Source organism: Podarcis bocagei, assembly GCF_964188305.1.
Source record: "Podarcis bocagei genome assembly, chromosome: 1".
Classification (NCBI taxonomy): domain Eukaryota; kingdom Metazoa; phylum Chordata; class Lepidosauria; order Squamata; family Lacertidae; genus Podarcis; species Podarcis bocagei.
Genome location: NC_138125.1, coordinates 134,841,116 through 134,864,523, shown reverse-complemented (window position 1 = coordinate 134,864,523; position 23,408 = coordinate 134,841,116). Strand labels below are relative to the sequence as shown.

Below are 23,408 nucleotides of genomic sequence, written 5' to 3'. Positions count from 1 at the left end.
CTGGTCTTGACTGGCACTCTTGGCCACTATCTTTCACCAGACCTCAAAATAAAGTGAGATTGTTTGCATGTGTTCAGTTCATATGCATGAAGGTGTGTGGGTTTTTTTGCCTTCAGAATGCTCTGGTGCAGTGACATTTTCCACGCTCGACCAGTCATGCCATCATTCTTGCATATTAGGGGCATTTGAAAATCTTCCGATAGGTCTGGAATTGTGTATAATGCATGCACATGTAGCCCACAAACTTGCTGCCACAATTTTACTTTAGCATTGTTATTATCACAGTATGTTTCCTGCAATGTGCAAATTTGCGGCGCATGGAAGCAGTGGTTCAGCGCTCAGGGGCTTTTGGTTAGGGGGAAGGAAGGACGGACTGAAATCAACATGTCTTTCCTACTTGCCTCTCCCTCCCCTTGGAAGCAACTGGTATTCAGCGAAATCAGAGTTGTCATTTAGCTAGAACAGGTAGTAGCAACCATGTAAGAGAATGAAAGTTTACTGCCCCCCCCTTCTCCCCCAACCTTATATTGACCACAACATTAATGTCTCACATTGAATATAACTTATCTGTAGAAAGGACTTGGCGATCTGAAAACAGAAACGATGTATGTACTTTTGTAAAACCCTCCCCCCCAAAAAATATTTCATTACCCCCCCCAATAAGAATGCCCATCCATGAATTTGGCTAATCCCTTTTCAGAGCCTTCTAAACTGGTGCCATTAGCAGATTCCATATGTTAATGATACTGTGTGTGAGAAAGACCTCTTCTTTTCACCGCCCTGACTCCTCTGCAGATCCGTTTCAAGCAAGGGGTGTATACTTTTTATGAAATAAATAATTAGGGGAGAAAAACCCTTCCCTCCTTTGAATCCAGGCAAAACCCTTCCCCCCACATTTCAGACAAGCGTGTGAGAAATGCATTGCTTGGGGAACGGTTGGCTCCCCATTCCCTTCCGTATTCCTCACCTCGCCAAAGAGCAGGTCCACTCAGCTCTTGAAACATGCTATTCCCCAGTCCTTGCATCATCTTTATTGCTTCTAACATTGCGGGTGGGGGGGGTGAGACGTGTCTGCAGGTGTGCAATGTGCCGCATTGTTGTACTTGGTGGTTTTGTGATGCTGAGATTGTGAAATCCAAGCAATAAAAAGTCAGCCAGTTTCAAGGGTGAAGGTTTCTCCTGCAGCGTATTCACCTTTGCGAGATAACCAGTGTAGTATTTCACTTAGGTTTTATTGGCTTAGATTTTGAGGTTTGCAAACATACCAAAGGGCAGGATTTTAAAATTTTTATTTAAAAATGGTTTGCCTTGTTAAAGCCTGATGCAACTTGGCCAGCAATAAGAGAGACCTCTGGAGACCTTCTGTTATTTATTTTTATTACGACATATGTATTCCACCTCTCCTTCCACTGCCCGTGATATGAGGGGGAGGCTGGGGAAAGGAGAATGGGATTGGGAAAAGGCAGAACCTTTCTGTGTGAAACACCGCAGACCTGTCTGTACCAGGGCATTGTACAAGCTGTTTATTAGCATTCAGATTCTTGCTGCCGTGGTCCATTATGTGCACTGTCAGCTGTGTTGTGTCTGGTGTGGTAGGCCAGGATGCACAGGCCTGTTGAATTTTTCAAGTGCTTGAAAGCTTTCCTACCCAGTTGCTAGGTAAAGGTAAAGGGACCCCTGACCATTAGGTCCAGTCGTGACCGACTCTGGGGTTGCAAGCTCATCTCGCTCTATAGGCCAAGGGAGCCGGCGTTTGTCCGCAGACAGCTTCCGGGTCATGTGGCTAGCATGACTAAGCCGCTTCTCGTGAACCAGAGCAGCACACGGAAACGCCGTTTACCTTCCCGCCAAAGCGGTCCCTATTTATCTACTCGCACATGATGTGCTTTTGAACTGCTAGGTTGGCAGGAGCAGGGACCGAGCAACAGGAGCTCACCCCGTCACGGGGATTCAAACCTCCAACCTTCTGATCGGCAAGTCCTAGGCTCTGTGGTTTAACCCACAGCGCCACCCGCGTCCCTACCCAGTTGCTAGACTTCTGCATTTGTGCCAAATGAACATGCACAAAGCGCAGAATTGTTCACAGCATAAGTGAAGCCCTCTACCTCTCTCGTCTGCCGGGCAGCGAGGGTGGTCTGCAGACCATCTCATTCTCCCCTTCCAGAGCAGGACCACAACTGTAATTACCGAGAAATGAGCAGGAGAGGTACCGTGTGCTTTCTCCGATGGCCTTCCTGAGCAGCACACACAGAAAAACCCGCAAATACTGTCTGTTGACATAAACTGGTCACCAGAGCCTTGTGCAAAGGTCTTCAGGCTGCCAACAATTTATGTTGTGAAACCTGCAGAGAAGATGACCTAGCAAGATGGCACATAGGGTCATGGACAGACTGCTTGCATATGTGTGTTGCAACAGGGTCTTATCTAAGAGCACATTGTGCTTGCCTCCTCCCCCCCTTAGGGCTGCCACCTGATTAAAGAAACCATAGCCAACGGTTCCTAAAGATCTGAATTTGTTTGCACTTTTGAATCTGTTGAAGTTTGAAGAACCAAGCGTGAGGAATATGGGATATATTTTTTAACCCAGGCTCCCGGAGCAGCTCACAAAGCTCAGTGTGTTAAAGACAGTCTCTTTCCCCAGGCATGCAATTCTCAAAGGCAATGACGCACAAGGAATTCTGAAGAGCAAATATTTTCTCTGGTTTTCGGTAGTGCCTGCTGTGACATGCGCGCAGGTGTCATCTTAGAAGAGGTGTTCCTCCTCCTCCTCGTCCTCGCGCACGTGGCAGAATGCTTCCTCAAAGGTGATACCAGCTGACCATGGATTTTCTAGGCAAAGATATCTTCCTTGGGAGCCTTCCTCTGGGTGGCCCAGCCCCCTGAGGTGTGGTGCATGGCAGCCAGGGAGAGGGCCCTTCGTTCTCCTCAAGTTTGCCTGGTGCCTACTTTATCTTTTCAGGCTTTCAGCACCATGCTCCTTTTCCTCCTGCCCGTTCTATCGGCTGTTGTTATTGCTGTTGTTGTTGTAATAAAAGGTAAAGGGACCCCTGACCATTAGGTCCAGTCGTGACCGACTCTGAGGTTGCAGCGCTCCTCTTGCTTTACTGGCCGAGGGAGCCGGCGTACAGCTTCCAGGTCATGTGGCCAGCATGACTAAGCCACTTCTGGCGAACCAGAGCAGCGCATGGAAACGCCATTTACCTTCCCGCTGGAGCGGTACCTATTTATCTACTTGCACTTTGAGGTGCTTTCGAACTGCTAGGTTGGCAGGAGCAGGGACCGAGCAACAGGAGCTCACCCCGTCGCGGGGATTCGAACCGCCGACCTTCCGATAGGCAAGCCCTAGGCTCTGTGGTTTAACCCATGGCGCCACCCGCATCCTAAAACATACAACACCATGTACAAAGGAATCATAGAACTGGGGAGTTGGAAGACCCTGAAAAGGAGGAGTGGGGAGCAAAACAGAATCTTGCTCTTGAGACCAAAAAGGTTCCCCACCCCTGTCTTAGTAATCAATAACCAATATTATGTTGTACGTCTGATGCCATAAAAATTCCTGTATGGATTTGAACAGAGTGCTGCTGCTTGCTGATTCAACAGAGGTGCCTTTGCAAGTTAAAATGGGCCACTTGCATCCCTAAAAATCCTGTACTGAGGGTGGGGGCGAGTGTGGAAAGGGATACCCAATGGCATTTCATTCCAGTAAATGTAATAGTGCTAATAAGAAAGGGTGTGTGTGTGGAAGTCTAAGAAAGGAATAGCATTGTAAGCCTTAGAATCCGGACTCTATGCAACAGAGGTACTCAACCTTGTGCTGTATCACTGCTCCCGCCTCTTTCTTTCCCTTCTTTATTTTTTGCAAATAGCTTAATTGGTGTCTGCCACTGAGATACATTTGTCACCGTGCATCACTTTGAACCTCCTAACATCAAAGGAATCGACTGCTTTCATAACTTGATTTGAGGGGGTTGTAGAAATAACGGTCCTTGTAAAATAAAACAGGCAACAGGCACAAGGCGAGGGATGTTGATGTTGAACGGTTTCAACACAGTTGGGGCAGGGAGAACGCTGCAACCTCAGCGGTCGTGTCTAATGGGACAGGAAGATGCTGTACTGTTATTTGCAGCTCTCGCTCTTCCTTAAGTTTGTCGTTTTGCAATTCACTCGGCTACACAGGGCTGTTTGTGTGCATTCTGCTGTGTGACCCAGGTCAAAAATGTGTTGTCAAGGAAATGGAGGGCAAGTACAAATCAAGTGGAAAGCGAATGGCTTTGCTGCGTGAAAACAGGTTTAGCAGCAATCGCTTCCTTGGGAGAGGTCATAGAGCAAAGAGGAGGAATAGAGACTTCTAGAGGAAGGGAGCAACAGGAAAAAGCTGCCTTCTTCAGGATTGCATATCTGTAGAGGAGGGCTGACCGGTACCTGGCAGAGAACTTTGACTTCTGGGATTTCCAGCTTTTTATTTTAAGATTCATGTTTCTAGCCCTCGTGGTTTCTAGTCTGAAAATGTTCAGGCAATTTCTGTGAATGAAGCTTTTATGGCTGTTCGGCTTCCTGTTGTCAACTTTTCCCGGTCAGGTTCCTCACAGAATATTCTTCCCCTTGCTATATACTCTGCAGCCACGTTGATGGTTACTCCAAAGCTTAAAAAAATATGGAAGAAACGAGAAGTGGGCTCGGAATCAAGCATTCAATTTCACGTCATCACTGAATCTGAGATCAGAGTTTGAATTTATCAAAACAATTGAATCTCCAGGATGCACCATTTGGACACTTTTTTTGGTTCAAAAAAGTAAACTTTGGCAAGGCACACCCAGACGCAGAAGTTGATAGGCTTGAATAGATGCTAAATTGAACCAATTAACTCCTCCCACACTATATATTAGGAACATTGGAAGCTGCCATTTACTGAGCGAGACCACTGATTGATCTTGACTAGGTATTGTCTACATGGACCAGAAACAACCTTTCAGCATTTCAGATAAGCCCTGCCTGGAGATGCCCAGAATTTAATCTGGGACCTTCTGCATGGGCTGTATGAGCGAGCTATGTACATTCTCCTTCCTATATTGGGCATATTCACTTGGACTTTACAGATAAGCAAAATCTGTGCATCCTGACATTCACGGCAGATCGTTCAGGGTTTCCATGAAACCTTCTTTTGTGGACACATGTAATCAGTGCCTGAGCCAAAAAATCTCCTCTCTGCTAACAATCCCCTTTCCCTCCCCCCCAAATCTGTGTTACTTGCTATCAGCTTGAGCATTCTAAGAACACGTCGTTTCAAAGCAAGCCCAATGTTCTTAGAATCATAGAATTGTAAGAAGGGTGCTTTTGAGAAGCTGGAAAGTGATGGACCGGGCTTCTTCACGCACCCTAACCCATTCCACGAAGCAGGCTGCCCAAGCAAATGGTGTTACCACGGTCATCAGGAAAAACAGCCAATACAGTACAGTGATACCTCGGGTTAAGTACTTAATTCGTTCCGGAGGTCCGTTCTTAACCTGAAACTTTTCTTAACTTGAAGCACCACTTTAGCTAATGGGGCCTCCTGCTGCTGCTGCTGCACCGCCGCTGCGCGATTTCTGTTCTCATCCTGAAGCAAAGTTCTTAACCTGAAGCACTATTTCTGGGTTAGTGGAGCCTGTAACCTGAAGCGTATGTAACCCGAGGTACCACTATCTCTTTAGGAGACCCACTTTGGCTCTGGGCTTCCAGTTGCTAAGCTGTTCAGTGGTACCCCGGGTTACATACGCTTCAGGTTACAGACTCCACTAACTCAGAAATAGTACCTCAGGTTAAGAACTTTGCTTCAGGATGAGAACAGAAATGGCGCGGTGGCAGCACGGCAGCAGCGGGAGGCCCCCTTAGCTAAAGTGGTGCTTCAGGTTAAGAACAGTTTCAGAGTAAGAATGGACCTCCGGAACGAATTAAGTATGTAACCAGAGGTACCACTGTAATATGAAACTGGGCTTGTACATGGATTCCTGAAACTATTTCATAGCATATGAGGACATGTTAGAGATTTGTGTGGTTCAGAATCTTATACAGTCGTACCTTGGAAGTCGAGTGGAATCTGTTCCAGAAGTCCATTCGACTTCCAAAACGTTCGAAAAACAAAGCGCAGCTTCCTATTGGCTGCAGGTTTGCGACATGCGGGAGCCAAAACATTCGGGGAACTAAGCTGTCTGACTTCCAAGGTACAACTGTATTTTATAATAGGATAGCATGGAATGTCACACAAGCAGTTATCAAAAACGCCTCATTCTCTCATTCTGGTAATATTTATTTAGAGCTGTAATTGTTCTGTTTTGAAAAGTAATTATATATTCTGTGTTCGCTCTCTTACTAAAACAGCAGTGTGTAGTTATGGAGATTTCCTTCCAATACTGCTAAGAGTCCTGCATTTTTTAAAGCTGTTTTTTTCCTTTCCCCCCCTTATTGGCAGGTTGTCAGCGGTCCATAGGCCTCTCCAATGGCAAAGCCAAGGTGTGCAGTTACAGCGGGTGGTACTACTGCAACATCTGTCACGTGGACGACAGCTTTCTAATTCCTGCTCGGCTGGTTCATAACTGGGACACTTCAAAATACAAGGTAGGACATGAAGGAATCCCTTCTCCTGCCCTTAGTGACGAATGCCCATGTGAACAGTTGCGCTGAGTGCGAAACCAGCGGGGGAAGCCATCTTCCTCATCCCCAAGAAAGCCCCTGGAATCCACACAACCTCGTGACATAGCATGTTCCCATCAGGCACTCTGTCCCCCATGAGGAGGGAATAATTTTGAGGGTGCAGCTTCGTCACCACTTGGCAAAGCTTTCTTTTTCTGTAGAAATGAGTTGGGGGAAGAGAGGGAATAATAATAATAATAATAATAATAATTTATACCATGCCCATCTGGCTGGGTTTCCCCAGCCACTCTGGGCGGCTTCCAACAAAACACTAAAATACAATAACCTATCAAACATTAAAAGCTTCCCTAAACAGGGCTGCCTTCAGATGTCTTCTAAAAGTTTGGTAGTTATTTTTCTCTTTGACATCTGGTGGGAGGGTGTTCCACAGGGTGGGTGCCACTACCGAAAAGGCCCTCTGCCTGGTTCCCTGTAACTTGGCTTCTCGCCATGAGGGAACCGCTAGAAGGCCCTTGGTGCTGGACCTCAGTGTCTGGGCAGAACGATGGAGGAGGAGACGCTCCTTCAGGTATACTGGACCGAGGCTGTTTAAAGGCAAAACGCTCAGACACCTTGTCTTAAACATAAACCCACCTCTGTCTGAACATTTTGAGATTTTTCTCCCTTCCCCACAATGCTTGTGCGGTGGAGGGAGTCTTGGCTGAACTTCTTTGGCCTAGCCCGAGTAAGGTGCACACCCTCCCCTGTGCTTTGACTGACACTTAAAGTCACCACAAGTGCAAGACCGCTTGCTCAGATACCGTTATATCTGGAGGAATTCTGTGGGGACCTTGAGCTGAGATCCATTGGGTATCACAGCCAAAGCAGGGTTTGATGTCAACTTGCTATCGGAGATAGGCAGCACTGACCGGCTTTGACAGACAGAAGGCTGTTTCTTAATTCTGGCTTTCCACCCTTTTCACTTGTGCACAAGACATTTCCTATTAAGCCTCACGGAGACCTGGTGAGATTTCAGTCCTCATTACATGCTTCCCAACTGCAAATGTCTGTGCCTCTGCAAATTATTTTGGAAACTTTGGCGCTGCTTAATCTCCAGAGCACAGAATGAGTCAAATGGAGCCATTGAGAGCGCTCACCTCCTGTTCCTATTGCTGCTCCCGGGTAGAAATGTGAACCTGTTATTTTTCTCTGCAACAATTCTGCGTAGGGGAATCAATGTATGCGCCATAGCATGAGCCTTATTTGGTAATGTTGATACAACTAGGCATGTGTTTTCATTTGTTCACTCGGAACTCACTGTTCATGTGTAATATCAACTGTGTTTTACGTGTCATCCCGTTCCCTGCCCACACGTCTGCTTCGTGTACAGAGGTCTAAATCTAGCAAAGCACTGGAGGCAGTGATGCAGCATTGTGCTGGGTCAGGAATATGAGGCACTCAACCACAGCAGGATTTAGAATGAGGATGAGCTTGCGCTGACCAGCTTCAGGGCAACTGGAGAGTGTATTTTCACACTGTCTTGCTGTCTTAACTGGATGCCATGGGGGAAATCTTAGAAAAAGTGTAATGCTACGATCCGTCATGGATGCAACCTGGGATCAGAGGAGGAAAGCACAGAGGTCAAGGCAATAGTACCAGTGTTCAAAAGAAGTGATTAATTAATTTCATCTATACATGCAGCAGGGGACGCGGGTGGCGCTGTGGGTAAAACCTCAGTGCCTAGAACTTGCAGATCGCATGGTCGGCGGTTCGAATCCCCGCGGGGTGCGCTCCCGTCGTTCGGTCCCAGCGCCTGCCAACCTAGCAGTTCAAAAGCACCTCCGGATGCAAGTAGATAAATAGGGACCACTTACCAGCGGGAAGGTAAACGGCGTTCCGTGTGCTGCGCTGGCTCGCCAGATGCAGCTTGTCACGCTGGCCACGTGACCCAGAAGTGTCTGCGGACAGCGCTGGCTCCCGGCCTATAGAGTGAGATGAGCGCACAACCCTAGAGTCTGGCAAGACTGGCCCGTACGGGCAGGGGTACCTTTACCTTTACCTTTACCTTTATACATGCAGCACACTCACAATTGATCTATTTATCAAAGACAGTTGTTATGTCTAACTAGATAGGCAGGCTAGTACCAAATAATAATAATAATAATAATAATAATAATAATAATAATAATAATAATAATAATAATTTTTACCCCGCCCATCTGACTGGGTTTCCCCAGTCACTCTGGGCGGCTTCCAACAAAATATTAAAAATACAATAAAACATCAGACATTAAAAACTTTCCTAAAGAGGACTGCCTTCAGATGTCTTCTAAAAGTCAGATAGTTGTTTATTTCCTTGACATCTCTTGGGAGGGCGTTCCAAAGGGTGGGCGCCACTACTGAGAAGGCCCTCTGCCTGGTTCCCTGTAACTTCACTTCTCGCCGTGAGGGAACCGCCAGAAGGCCCTCAGATCTGGACCTCAGTGTCCTGGCTGAACAATGGGAGTGCAGCTGTTCCTTGAGGTTTACTGGGCTGAGGCCATTTAGGGCTTTAAAGGTCAGCACCAACACTTTGAATGTTGAATGGAGCAATCATGGGAAGCTTCGCTCTGTTCCTTGGGTGCTGCAGAGGTCTTCATCCAAAATTGGTTCTGTCCCGAAAGTTCTTATACTTGCTCAGTCTCTTGCTAACTGACATAGACTTCATTATTATTATTAGTATTGCAAGGGCTACATGACAAAAGGTCATATTCTCTGACCACGTCAGGGTGCCAGTGAGCAAAAGAGCACAACTGTCTTGAAATATGACATTTCTTCTTCCAAGGAATGTAGTTAATAAACCAAGTCCTGTTTATAGCCTTCAGTAACCTGTCCCCCAACCCCCTTTGACAACCTTGCAGAGCTCACATCCCATTCATTCCATATATCCTTCCCAATTATAATGTAACTAATTATATTAAAAATAGTAATATTATAAAGGCAAAATCTTTGGACTCATTTTGCAAAATAATATCTGACTTACCCTGGTGCACGTGACATTTTGTTCTTACTAAGAACATTTAATATGGAGAAAAGACACAGAAAAATCCTCGCTGAGTCTTTATCTGATGAGACAAATTCTTGGGATTATGGAACTGGAGTTCAGACCTGCACATGGTATGACCACTAGGTCAAACTCAGTCTACCATGCTGGTACCATGCCTACCAGAAACTTGATAAAATCCTGTTTTTGCTATCTGCCCTAGGACAGGAGATGGGATTATCAAGCACTTCGCAGGCAAAAATATCTGACTAGTGGTAGGCTGTGTTTCATCTGGCCATTTACAGCTTGATTGAAATAGAGTCTTCCCCCGTTACTTTGTACAACCAAGATTGACACCACGCAACTACCTTTGTGGGTGTTTGCTTCACTTCAACCTGCAACAACTTGATTGATCACTAAGGAAGCATCACTAGGTTTTGCAAACTAGAAGTGCTTTGCGGAGCTCTTAGTAGGTCTTGGACTTTGTTTCCCTTGTGAGATGGTGATTTGTTTCATAAGGAAGCTTTGGTGATAAATATGGCGGAATAGAAATCATGAGCTCTTTGGAACAGTTTATTCCCCCTTTTCCTCCAAGGATCTCAATGTGATATGCTTGCTTGCTTCTCCCTATTTCATTCTCCCAACAAGCCTTAGAATTAAGCGAGAGTGAGACGGAGTCACCAGTTAAGCTTTGTGGCTAAATTGAGATTTGAACCTGGAGCTCTCCAATCTAAGACCGAAACTCTCACCGCTACAGTGGCTCTAACGTGAGCTGGAAGAATGTGGCAATCTTGGAAATCGACTGGAATCTGTTCTGGAAGTCCGTTAGACTTCCAAAACGTTTGAAAACCAAATTGCGGCTTCTGATTGGCTGCAGGAAGGTCCTGCAGCCAATCAGAAGCCATGGGAGCCCCGTCGGACGTTTGTCTTCCAAAAGAATGTTTGCAAACCGGAACAATCACTTCCGGGTTTGCAGCGTTCAGGAGCCAAAACGTCCAAGTTCCAGGGCGTTCGGGATCCAAGGTATAGCTGTATATAGATGTACAAACATGTACACAAAAGTTCCTCATCATAACTGACAGCTGCTGTCTTGCCTTGTTTTGTGACCGGGTTTATTAATAATGTTGCATATATCCCTTAATATATACAGTGGTACCTCTACCTCAGGTTTAGTACTTAATTCGTTCCAGAGGTCTGTTCTTAACTTGAAACTGTTCTTAACCTGAAGCACAACTTTAGCTAATGGTGTCTCCTGTTGCCGCTGCACCGCCAGATCATGATTTCTGTTCTCATCCTGAAGCAAAGTTCTTAACCCGAAGTACTATTTCAGGGTTAGCAGAGTCTGTAACCTGAAGCATATGTAACCCGAGGTACCACTGTGTATAAAAAAATATGCAACCACATTTCAAGTATTTTATCCCATTAAGATTAACAAATTTAATTCCATATCCAAATACAAAAGACTACTTTATTCCATTTTAAGACAGATGACTCTTGTATAGCAAGGCAAACTAGCTTTGTGGTCTTAAAATTTGTCCTTTCATTGGGAAAAGAATGGATAGAGCCAAAGTTTATTTATTAGAATATAAGTGTGCAGGTAGGGATTATCTTGTTTTGATTTCATGTAAGCCGCTCTGGCTGAAGAGTGGGCTACAAGTTCTCAAAATAAATAGATAGATAGATAGATAGATAGATAGATAGATAGATAGATAGATAGATGATAGATATAGGATGTGGGTGGCGCTGTGGGTTAAACCACAGAGCCTGGGGCTTGCTGATCAGAAGGTTGGCGGTTCGGATCCCTGCGACGGGGTGAGCTCCCGTTGCTCGGTCACTGCTCCTGCCCACCTAGCAGTTCGAAAGCACATCAAAGTGCAAGTAGATAAATACCGTATTTTTCGCTCTATAAGACGCACCAGACCACAAGACGCACCTAGTTTTTGGAGGAGGAAAACAAGAAAAAAATATTCTGAATCTCAGAAGCCAGAACAGCAAGAGGGATCACTGCGCAGTGAAAGCAACAATCCCTGTTGCTGTTCTGGCTTCTGGGATACTGTGCAGCCTGCATTCACTCCATAAGATGCACACACATTTCCCCTTACTTTTTAGGAGGGAAAAAGTGAGTCTTATAGAGCAAAAAATATGGTAGGGAAGGTAAACAGCATTTCCGTGCACTGCTCTGGTTCGCCAGAAGCGGCTTAGTCCTGCTGGCCACATGACCCGGAAGCTGTACACCGCCTCCCTCGGCCAGTAAAGCAAGATGAGCACCGCAACCCCAGAGTCGGTCACGACTGGACCTAATGGTCAGGGGTCCCTTTACCTTTACCTAGACAGATAGATAAATTCTAGGATCGCCCGTCAGTCTGTGCCATTGTGGCTGGTCTTGCTGCCTTCTCGGGCCTCGGCTTGGCTTACAAAGACCTCACAATTTTTCTCCTGGTTGCTGTGAGGACGACTGTGGCTGAGACCAGGAGACCACTTCAGACTTTTCGATTGAGAACTGGTATGAACACATTTGGCACCGTGCTCTATTGAGGGGGAAACTAAGCCATAGCATTAGGCTGGCTGTGGGCCAAGCTGAGCGAGAAGCCTTAGAAGCCATCTGTTTTCTCTTTATCACGTTCATTAATACATCAGCAGAGGATCTTTGTCCACCTGGATCTCATGCCAGCTTTGGGAGAGACTTGTTGCGCCTAAAGTACATCGGCTATTGGGTCAGTGATGCTGACCCAAATGTAATGTTCCCTCCAAATGTAAACATTGGAGAGCTGAGTGTGCTTGTTAATGAATGTTACGTTGCATGTTTTTTGTACATGCAGAATCAATAAAATTGCCAGAAAAGGTGATATACAAAACCTAAATACAGTTACAACGCAAATACTCTGCATAGAACATAAAAATTCACTTTCAGGCAGTAATTCACATTCAATTTGTATACAGAACTGGCATTTGAATACTGCAAGATACAAAATGCAGCAAGCAGAGCTTCAATTCTGGTTTTAATTTTACACATTTCATTTATAATATCTGTAATACTATATTTTCCACAATTTTCTTGTTCTTTTACATAGCTGCAATATGTGGATAAAAGCCCCTTTGTTTTTAAAGCAATACCAAGATTTATATTCTGTATGTGTATGCATTTCATTTCATGGTGTACAGCACCATTGGTAAACCATTATATAACAACATACAAGTGTTTTGTGTCTTTATTAATCTTCAAATTATTGCTTCCAATTTTTAGTATTATTTTTGTAAGAGATTCAGTGCAAATCAACAATGTCTGCAAAGGTTCCCTTCTCTCTCTCAAAGGATTCTGTAATTTTGAGATTTGTGAAGTTCTCTTTGCAGATTCTCTCAGACAATAAGTGTCTGATGGGGCTGCCAGTTGACAATTTTCTTTCTTGTTTATTTTTAAAAATAATAGTAGCAGCTGACAAATAGATGGGGCATTTATTGCAGCTTATTGATCCTAGCCATCTGGAGAACCATAACATTACATTTCTTTTATGGCCCCACCTGTATTTCAGAATGTGCAACTGTGCCATTGAAGTCATTGCCAGTACTTTATGATTAAATTATTATTCAACGTGTTTATAGTTGGGCTCAGTTCTTGCTATTAATCAGGGATTTCTGCCCAAAGGAATGCAGTTTCCTCATGGCACATGTAGGCAGCATTTTGGTCTTTTCATAGATTTGTACAATAACATGGAAAAGGAACTGCGTGTCGAGCACTTTGAGCAGACAGGAAAAGAGCTGAGTTAAGAGTCTCCACTTTATTTAAGTACTGATTTTTAAAATGGAATAATATGATTGAAATATGGGTTTTTCTCATGTTCCATCCTTTTGTTGACCTTGCCAACAAAGGTCCGTATAGAATCATAGAATCATAGAATCATAGAGTTGGAAGAGACCACAAGGGCCATCGAGTCCAACCCCCTGCCAAGCAGGAAACACCACCAGAGCACTCCTGACATATGGTTGTCAAGCCTCTGCTTAAAGACCTCCAAAGTAGGAGACTCCACCACACTCCTTGGCAGCAAATTCCACTGTCGAACAGCTCTTACTGTCAGGAAGTTCTTCCTAATGTTTAGGTGGAATCTTCTTTCTTGTAGTTTGGATCCATTGCTCCGTGTCCGCTTCTCTGGAGCAGCAGAAAACAACCTTTCTCCCTCCTCTATGTGACATCCTTTTATATATTTGAACATGGCTATCATATCACCCCTTAACCTCCTCTTCTCCAGGCTAAACATGCCCAGCTCCCTTAGCCGTTCCTCACAAGGCATCGTTTCCAGGCCTTTGACCATTTTGGTTGCCCTCCTCTGGACACGTTCCAGTTTGTCAGTGTCCTTCTTGAATTGTGGTGCCCAGAACTGGACACAGTACTCCAGGTGTGGTCTGACCAGAGCAGAATACAGTGGCACTATTACTTCCCTTGATCTAGATGCTATACTCCTATTGATGCAGCCCAGAATTGCATTGGCTTTTTTAGCTGCCGCGTCACACTGTTAGCTCATGTCAAGTTTGTGGTCAACCAAGACTCCTAGATCCTTTTCACATGTACTGCTCTCAAGCCAGGTGTCACCCATCTTGTATTTGTGCCTCTCATTTTTTTTGCCCATGGTTTTCCCTGTGGTGATGTATGGAACTGAGAGCTGGACCATCAAGAAGGCTGATCGCCGAAGAATGGATGCTTTTGAATTCTGGTGCTGGAGGAGACTCTGGAGAGTCCCATGGACTGCAAGAAGATCAAACCTATCCATTCTTAGGGAAATCAGCCCTGAGTGCTCACTCGAAGGACAGATTGTGAAGCTGAGGCTCCAATACTTCGGCCACCTCATGAGAAGAGAAGACTCCCTGGAAAAGACCCTGATGTTGGGAAAGATGGAGGGCACAAGGAGAAGGGGATGACAGAGGACGAGATGGTTGGACGGTGTTCTCAAAGCTACAAACATGAGTCTGACCAAACTGCGGGAGGCAGTGGAAGACAGGAGTGCCTGGCGTGCTCTGGTCCATGGGGTCACGAAGAGTCGGACACGACTAAACAACTAAACAACAACAACAACAACCATCCTTGGATACATGGATTGTGTGAATAATGCTACTAGGGGAATTTTCATGTCGCCTCATGTTCCTTGCATGATTTTTCATGCTATCCCAATGCCGGACCCTTAGACACAACTGGCCAGAATGAGCCAGGTGATGCTCCCTGTCCCCTGTAGAAGCTTTCAGGCCAAATTTACTTGCTGGTCTGAGAATTTAGGAGACAACGCCCTGACTGTATATATAATTGACTTTGCTTGGTATTCCTTGTCCTTTGCTGTCCCTGAAGCTCCTTGTGAACAAGGTTCTGACAAGGTCCCAAGCAGGTGAGGTTGGGTTATCATAGTTTCAAAATCTCATTTTCCAAGCTGTGCACTTTACCTACTCTTGGATCAAAGCTGAGTTTCTGATAGAGCACAAATTAAGTGCAGGAGGATAGCAAGGAAAAATAAGCAATTCTTCTCTACTGCCTGCCTCCTCACCTTTCTGAATTAATTGTAGCATGCCCCATAGTGACCAGGCAGGTAATCCATAAGCCTAAATGTATAATTTTGGAGAAAACTAACAGTTCTTCAGTTCTGTGCATCTCATTTCCATCCTCACTCCTCTGCCCTGCCAAAAAAATGATACAGAAATGAACAATGAGAGAGTCTCTCATGGTCATACTTTGCCCCTAAAAATGTGTTGGGAAAGCTAGTTTTCATTCTTAGGATTATTATATTTCATTAATTTGAGCACTGTTCATTTCAGTACTTTGTAGCAGTTATCTGATGGGTTTTTTCCTTAAACTCAAAAGTGTTGCAGTTAATTTTTTAAATTATATCATAAAGCCGAAAAGGTCCGGAAGAGCACTTTAATCTATTCCATTTCGTGTCTTCAGAGAGGGTCTTCAGTTTTGTACCCCATAGCCACACGCTGCATAAAATCCACGATATCCAGATGACCAAGTGTGGACCAAGTAGAGAACAAAGAGGGAGCACTTCAAATAATAATTCAGTAAAAACAGAGGCATGTTCTGTTTTCCCTTTTAAACCAACACTATTACTTTCTGGCTTATGGTCCTATGCATAGTTGCTTTAAATCTCACTGTTTTGAATGGAATTTCTGTGAAAGCAACTGTGTGCAGGAAGATTAGCGTATATTGTGAGTTTTTGTTTTGTTTTGTTACTTTGTTCTAAGCACTGAGAAAAAATGGGCTCGTTTTGCTGTTTAATTGTAGCAGCTGACAAATGACTGTTTCAGGGCAGCTTGTTGAACATCTGGAAAGCCATGCGCTTTTAATTCATTTTACAGTCCCACCTGTGTCTTAAAATGTACAGCTGTGTAATTATGAGTAAGCACCAAGCGTTTAGTGGAGTTGGTAATTTTGGATGACTTTGGAACAGTCTTTTTCTGGGTGCACAAAAGACTTATATAACATCTAAACCAGAGCTTTCCAAATTGTGTGTTGCGACACATTAGTGTGCCGACTGCAGTATATAGGAGTATCACACGAATGCTCCCTGCATTCCTCCCAGGCCTGGAAAGGGGTTAATTTCACCTGCAGTTTGCTAGTAAAACTGAATTACTGTGTCGTGAAATGATGCATATCTAAAAAGCGTGTCACCGACATGAAAAGTTTGGAAAGCTCTGATCTAAACACTTGAGTATCCCTTTTCTGGGGCTTCCCCTTTTATTTCTTTGTTACTCTTACATCTTCCCTTTTTCCTCTACTGGAGAGCCAATACAGTGGTACCTCGGGTTACATACGCTTCAGGTTACATACGCTTCAGGTTACAGACTCCGCTAACCCAGAAATAGTATCTCGGGTTAAGAACTTTGCTTCAGGATGAGAACAGAAATCGTGCTCCGGCGGCGCGGCGGCAGCAGGAGGCCCCATTAGCTAAAGTGGTGCTTTAGGTTAAGCACAGTTTCAGGTTAAGAACGGACCTCCGGAACGAATTAAGTACTTAACCCGAGGTACCACTGTACGATTCAAAATAAAGTTGTTCAATAGATCCAGGGGGCTTGCGGAGTGAAAGTCATCCTGCTTTTACTGTGAACGCTGCAATTATGGCTTTCCAGGGCCCAGCAAAATCGTTGGCTTTGGAGAACTGAATTCAATTTCCAACTTGGCCCTGAAATTCATTGTATAACTTCATCAGGCTATGGCCTTTGGCCTGGTTTGGATGTACCAACACTTTCCACGTATCTGATCAGGCACGGTTATGCGTACCACACTGGTTCCACTGGTTCCAGATTGGGAGGTTGGGCATTTAAATCCTAAATCCAGCAGAGGCCCGCTAGACTACCGCAGCTCCCCGTTCCACTTTACACAAAGTATCTGACTTGCCTTTCCCATCTTATCCATGTTAGAAGATCATGTTGAGGCCCCCAAAATCCCAGAGCCAGCACTGCAGGTATTGTGTCCTAGTGACAATTCACATAAGCACAGTGCTCCATTATTGTTGTTTTAAGCCTGACACACATACAAATTGCTGCCAAGTAGTGCTTCCTGTTGGTTGTATTACTACTTCCGCACAGCTGTACCTTGCTCTATGAAGAGCCATTGAATGTCTTAATCAGGTGAATGGCCTTTCAGTACTTCATCCTATTAAATAACAGTCGCCTTTCTTGCAGGATTGTGATGAGTTTGAGTAAAATAAGGAAAGCTGACATTGGGGAGTGGGCAGGGTGGTAATAAAAGTAACAGTCTTCCTCAGTTGTCTGGTTAGTTTCAAGGGTGGAATGCCTCAAAACCTACAGGAGCCTCTTATTTTGCATTCACATAGAAACATTTATGGGCAGATACTAGGATCAGAGGACGGACACGAGCTGAATTAAAACAGCTCTCCAGCCCAAATGCCTTTCTAGTGCAAGAACAGTATACAGGTCTGGTAATGAGAGAGCTTTGATCCAGCATATACTGTATTTTATCCAGGCTTTGCCAGTGCGGTTAGATTAGGTTCTGCAGAATCTGCTATTCATATGCACACTTAAAGTCAGTGTGTGTGTGTGTGTGTGTGTGTTCAGTATGTTCTGTAGAAGCTTCCAGTAATTGAATCTAGGTTAGCTGAATATCTGAATTCACCCCCATAGCCTCTGTCTCTTCATGACGGTATATCGAATAGCATTTCAAGCATCCAACTAGCCTTCCAAGTGCTATCCAGGCGCCCAGTAATACAGATGCATAAAGATGTCCCTTGAGCCATTTGGGTAAATTAGGTTGTATTACAACCTCAGAACACTTTAGCGTAACTAGTATAACACCGCTGAGGAGATAGTATCGATTGCCCGTGAGCATTTAGAGGTTTTATTAGAGGCTGAGCTGAGCTTAATGGATTTCCCCCACCCCCACCCCTTTCCTAGGTATCAAAGCAAGCCAAAGAGTTCCTGGAATATGTGTATGAAGAGCCCTTGATTGACATCCAGCAGGAAAACCCGATGCTGTATAGACATGTTGAGCCACTGACAACGGTGGTCCGTCTGAGACAGCAGCTGAAATCCCTCCGAGCCTATTTGTTCAGCTGCAGAGCAGCAGTGGCCGAAGACCTGCGAAGGAGGTAGGAAGAAGGGGTATCAGGCAAGCTTCCTTCGGGGCTCCCTTCCCCTGTTTGTCTGTCTCTCACTTCCTCTTCTCGGTTCCCATGACCTAGCAATTAAAGTGCTGCCCATTGCGTCTGCCTACTCGTTGTAACTGGATACTTCCCCATGCAACTGGATGGTCCATGGCCTTAAAATATCTCTGATTCACCAGCGCTTCTCTTAAGGATATTGGGAAGAGAGCGGCTCCGCAAACTGACAGCCTTACAGCAGGAATGGTTTTCTGTCCAGCAGATGTAAACTTAGCAGTCATTGCATGCCAATTAGAGAGCAATAGAATATGCAGGCTTTGGAACAAGTTACATACATACAAGGCATATGGAACTGACTCGCTGTGTCAGATCATTAATCCAACTAGTCTCACATGGTGTATTCTGACCTTGCTGTAATTCTCCAAGATCGCCGTCTTTCCCTGCCCTGCCACATGAGATCCTTTGCAACTCTAGATGCCTGGGATTGAGCCTGGCACTGCTTCATGCAGACCATGTGCTGTGACACTGAGCTGCACCAAAACGCCACACTTTGAGCACATGAACATGGCTGTTATTTTGGCTAGTGCTCCTACTGCTGGAAGAGTTCCCACTCAGCTGGGGTTTGTGCATTTGCAGAGGCATTTCAGTGATGCGTCTGAAATATAATTGCCACTGGGCGATCCAGCAATAGCTCTTAGCATCCCAGGGGAACTGCATTTAAAGTCCTGTGGTTTGGAGTCACCTACTGCCCGACTTTTCCTCCCCCATCCATCACTGAGGTCGGTGCCTCAGGCAGAGCTAGGAACAGGGTAAGGCCTGCTGTTGAAATGGTGCCCTCCTCCTCCTCTGAATTGAACACGGCTTACAAGGCCTAAGAAGGAGGGAAGGGAAATTCAGATTTGTACCCACGCAACAAACCCCAGAAATTACCGTATTTTTTGCACCATAACACTCACTTTTTTCCTCCTAGAAAGTAAGGGGAAATGTCTGTGCGTGTTATGGAGCGAATGCCTACGGGTGGCATGCCCTACGGATTTTCCTCCTCTAAAAACTACGTACGTGTTATGGTCAGGTGTGTGTTATAGAGCGAAAAATACGGTATTTGTTTCTTTTGTCTCATGGAGTTCACTGGAAATAATTAAGAGCCAAGGAAGCAAAAAACTGGAACTGTACCTTGGTTCTGTCTCTTGGTCACACTGTGGTGTGCCAGAATGTGGGGGGTGGGGGTGGCCAGAACACAATAATGTGGATTTGCTTTCATATAAATAGATGATTCCCTACTATCCTCCCTAAATTGTGCCCTGTTGCAGGGTAGGGGAAGAAAGACAATTGGCACCTGCTTGTTTTGCCAGTAATGAAAGGGAAGTGATCTTTGCCATTCAGGAGATAACCTGTGTCTGTGCCTTGGTTCAAAATGTCAAGAACAGCTAAGGGGAGTCGTCAGTGTCAGGAAGGTGGGAGATGCTGGTAACCACATTCCTGTTTTAAGTGTGTGTTGCGGGGACTGAACGGAACTTTTTCTTTCTTTTAAATAAAAGATCTGCAACTTTGTAAGGAGAGTGCATGCAATGCTTTACAAATTATTGCCTTGCCCTTACACACGCATCCACAAGCGACATTATCATCTGCTTTTTCCCTATCCTTCATTTGTAATACTGGTAATAGTGCCTCCTTCAATTAGTATGAAGGCAGGATGGCTTATGGAGGGTGCAGTTCAGAAAAAGGTGTCGGAGAAAGAAATTACTGCTTTTGATTAACACCAAAGGGGGAAAAAAATAAAAGAATGTTCTGATTAAAATAAAGAGGCAGGGAGGGCTGAACCAAGTCAATGAAGAGAGTCGGAGAAAAGAGATCAAAGGAAACAAAGAGAGAAAAGCAACAGGGCCTGGAGACATGGGGCAGAGAGGGGAAGGTGAGGATGCGGGCTGCGGATGAAGAGCCAGAGCTGATGGGAAAAGGTGATGGAAAAGGGGCCAGGAGAAGCTGTGAAGAGGCATTCAGGAGAGCACAGGAACAAAAGCAAACCTGAGAAAATAAGAACCGCTGGGAGCTACAAAGTGCCCAAACAAAGGAGGATTAGAGGCGGAGGAAGAAGCAGTCGCGTGGACCTAGTGCTGGAGGCAGGGAGGGCGAAGTTGGGATGTGGTTTTCGGGGGCTTCCAAGAACTGAAAATATCAAATTGTTATCAATGTTGGGGGAAAGTAGCATTGCAGCATAGCCCGTTGGGGTAAGACGTGGTAGGCACATGGAATGATGCTGCCAATAAAATCAGCGGGAAGAAAAAATTATTTTAAAAGGTTTCCAATGGGCTAAATTACCGTATTTTTTGCACCATAACACTCACTTTTTTCCTCCTAAAAAGTAAGGGGAAATGTCTGTGCGTGTTATGGAGGGAATGCCTACGGGTGGCATGCCTACGGATTTTCCTCCTCTAAAAACTATGTGCGTGTTATGGTCGGGTGCGTGTTATAGAGCGAAAAATACGGTAAAAGGTGTTTGAGTAACAGAACATAGCTTAATTTTATCTTGTCGTCAGGTCAGCTTGGATTAACCTTCGACTATAAAACCGTATTGGTAGCGACAATTCTCTGAACACAGTCTGCCATGCCCTCAAACCTCATAACAACTCTCATCATGAGGATAAATCCTTTTCCCTTTCTCCATCTTTTTGTTCATGTGTGAGCCTCACTCTGTGTGTGTGTGTGTGTTTTAACCTCATTATTTTGTGTGTGCGTGTGCAAGATTTTATTACACTTCCTAGTTTCTTGTTCTGTGAATGAAAACCTTGCCAGTGATTATCCACTATGTTATTTCCTATTTTGTAGCCCTTATTTGTAACACAATCGCCATTTCTGCAGAACGTGAGGTAATCTAGGAGTTTGTTTTTTCATGGTTAAATTATTACCCACCCCGTTCCCACTTATTCTTCGTTTCAGTGAAAAACCAGCAGCTCTTCAAGAACACCATCTTGAAGTCCTGTCAGTGTGGTATAAACAAGCTGAAACAAAACTGTTAATAGGGCCGTCCAGAGAGAACTAAGAGCGGACTGATTAATCACGATGGCACCCTGTTGCTTTTACAGCATGGATAGCCTTTCTTCTGAGGGAAAGAGAAGAGTCTGCTCCTGTTTTTCTTCTGGTTTTCATTACTATCCATGCTTGTGTGTTAAAATGCACAAGGGTATTAGTAATAATAATAATAATAATAATTATTATTATTATTATTATTATTATTATTATTATTATTATTATTGATTTGTTTACCACCCTTCATCCAAAAATCCCAGGGCAGTTCACAAGAGAAAGTGTGGGGAAATGGCTGCCAAATCTGTGCGCTGGAGTTGCAGTTTATTTCCGAAGCAACTATAGCCTAACATGTAGGAGAACGAAAAGAAGTCTTGGAGTTCTCTGTGTTCCCTTTGAACAAAGTAGTATTTACGGTGATTTATCAGATCACCTTTCTTGATTATTCCGGGGTGCTTGTTGCATCGGCTATTTAAATAAAGGCTAAGATTATTACAGTGGTACCTCGGATTACATACGCTTCAGGTTACAGACTCCGCTAACCCAGAAATAGTGCTTCAGGTTAAGAACTTTGCTTCAGGATGAGAACAGAAATTGTGCTCTTACAGCGCGGCAGCAGCAGGAGGCTAAAGTCGTGCTTCAGGTTAAGAACAGTTTCAGGTTAAGTACGGACTTCCAGAACGAATTAAGTACTTAACCCGAGGTACAGTGGTGCCTCGCAAGATGAAATTAATTTGTTCCGCGAGTTTTTTTTGTCTTGTGATTTTTTCGTCTTGCGAAGCACGGTGTCGGAAAAGTTTTGGAAAAGCTTCAAAAATCACCAAAGTCTTCAAAAACCTCAAAAAAGGCTACCACACCGCGTGCTATGAGTTGCTCCTTGAAGTCAAGTTGCAACTGTATTAACGGTGTTAAGAAAAAGGAAACAAACTTGCAAGACGTTTCCTTCTTGCAAAGCAAGCCCATAGGGAAAATCGTCTTGCGAAGCAACTCAAAAAACCAAAAACCCTTTCATCTTGCGAGTTTTCCGTCTTGCGAGGCATTCGTCTTGCAAGGTACCACTGTACCACTGTACAGAAACAGAAGTGCTTTGCAAAAAAAAGGGGGGAATAGCTTGAGTTTGAGTGCATCCTGCTTCATTGTCACAGTCCGTAACATCTGACCCTAGAGAGGCCATGGCGCTTGTTAGCTCTGATGGACTGGTGGTTTCTCGCTTAACTTTATCCAGTACAATAGAGCTATCTAGAAGCAATGTGCCATTTCTGGAGGCCCTTTGGCCCTCGGTGGGCCTTTTCTCTCAATAGTTTCTCCAGGAAAAGTGGCACAACATTGCAGTGGCCTCGGTAGGAGCAAAGTGGAAGTGTTAGCCAGCAGTAACAGCAGAGCTATGTGATTCTCCTTCACGTCATGGCAACTTGGAACCACCACCAGAAGTGGTCTCTCTCGTAGTAGCTCCAAAAGAGTTCATATTTAAGATTCCCTTTTAATTTCCTACTTGATAATGCAATCACAGATGGTTTTTCAAAACGTTTTCATTTCGCTTTTATAGCAAAAGTTGTAATAAACAGAAAAACAACAACCCATCAACCAAGATTTGTGTTATTGACCAATGGTTAAGAGGGAGATAGATGGTGAAAGATGGAAGATTACAACACAATTAATACCACAAATCAAGTATGTGTATCTGGTCAAAATAAGGAACGTGAGGCTGAAGTGGTATTTGCTTTTAATATAATAAGAATAAGAATATATTTATACCCTGCCCACATGGATGGGTTTCCCCAGCCACTCTGGGCAGCTCCCAACAGAATCTTAAAAACACAATAAAACACCATACATTGAAAACTTCCCTAAACAGCAGGGTTTTTGGGGGTTTTGTAATTTTATTTTAGCTATTGTGATTTATGTGGAATATGTTCAGTTTAATTGTGTATTTTTAAAATGTTTTAATTGTTTGTGACTACTTTTGCTATGTAGAATGCTGAAAGCCACCTGTGGCACGGTTTGCACTGTGGAAAAGCGGATACAGATAAAATTATGTATGTATGTAATTGATTTGCTCTGGTGAGTTGGTTTCTCAGCCAGAGCAATTTGCCAGGTCCTCCCAAACCATCCTTGGCCTTCAAGTCTCTCCATCTCACCCACGGGACTTTTTTCAC

The 23,408-nt window shown here is 44.5% G+C and overlaps 1 protein-coding gene across 3 annotated transcripts in view; it reads left to right on the top strand.

Annotated features, from left to right (window-relative positions):
• The window catches only part of PLEKHM3 (pleckstrin homology domain containing M3), an 84,500-nt gene that overhangs the window by 27,600 nt on the left and 33,492 nt on the right, over positions 1 to 23,408 (top strand). For all 3 annotated transcript variants that reach the window (XM_081166505.1, XM_081166506.1, XM_081166507.1), the window contains 2 exons: positions 6,449 to 6,594; positions 18,023 to 18,216. In XM_081166505.1, coding sequence (XP_081022631.1) covers positions 6,449 to 6,594; positions 18,023 to 18,216 — 340 coding nt within the window. The remainder of the gene's footprint in view (positions 1 to 6,448; positions 6,595 to 18,022; positions 18,217 to 23,408) is intronic.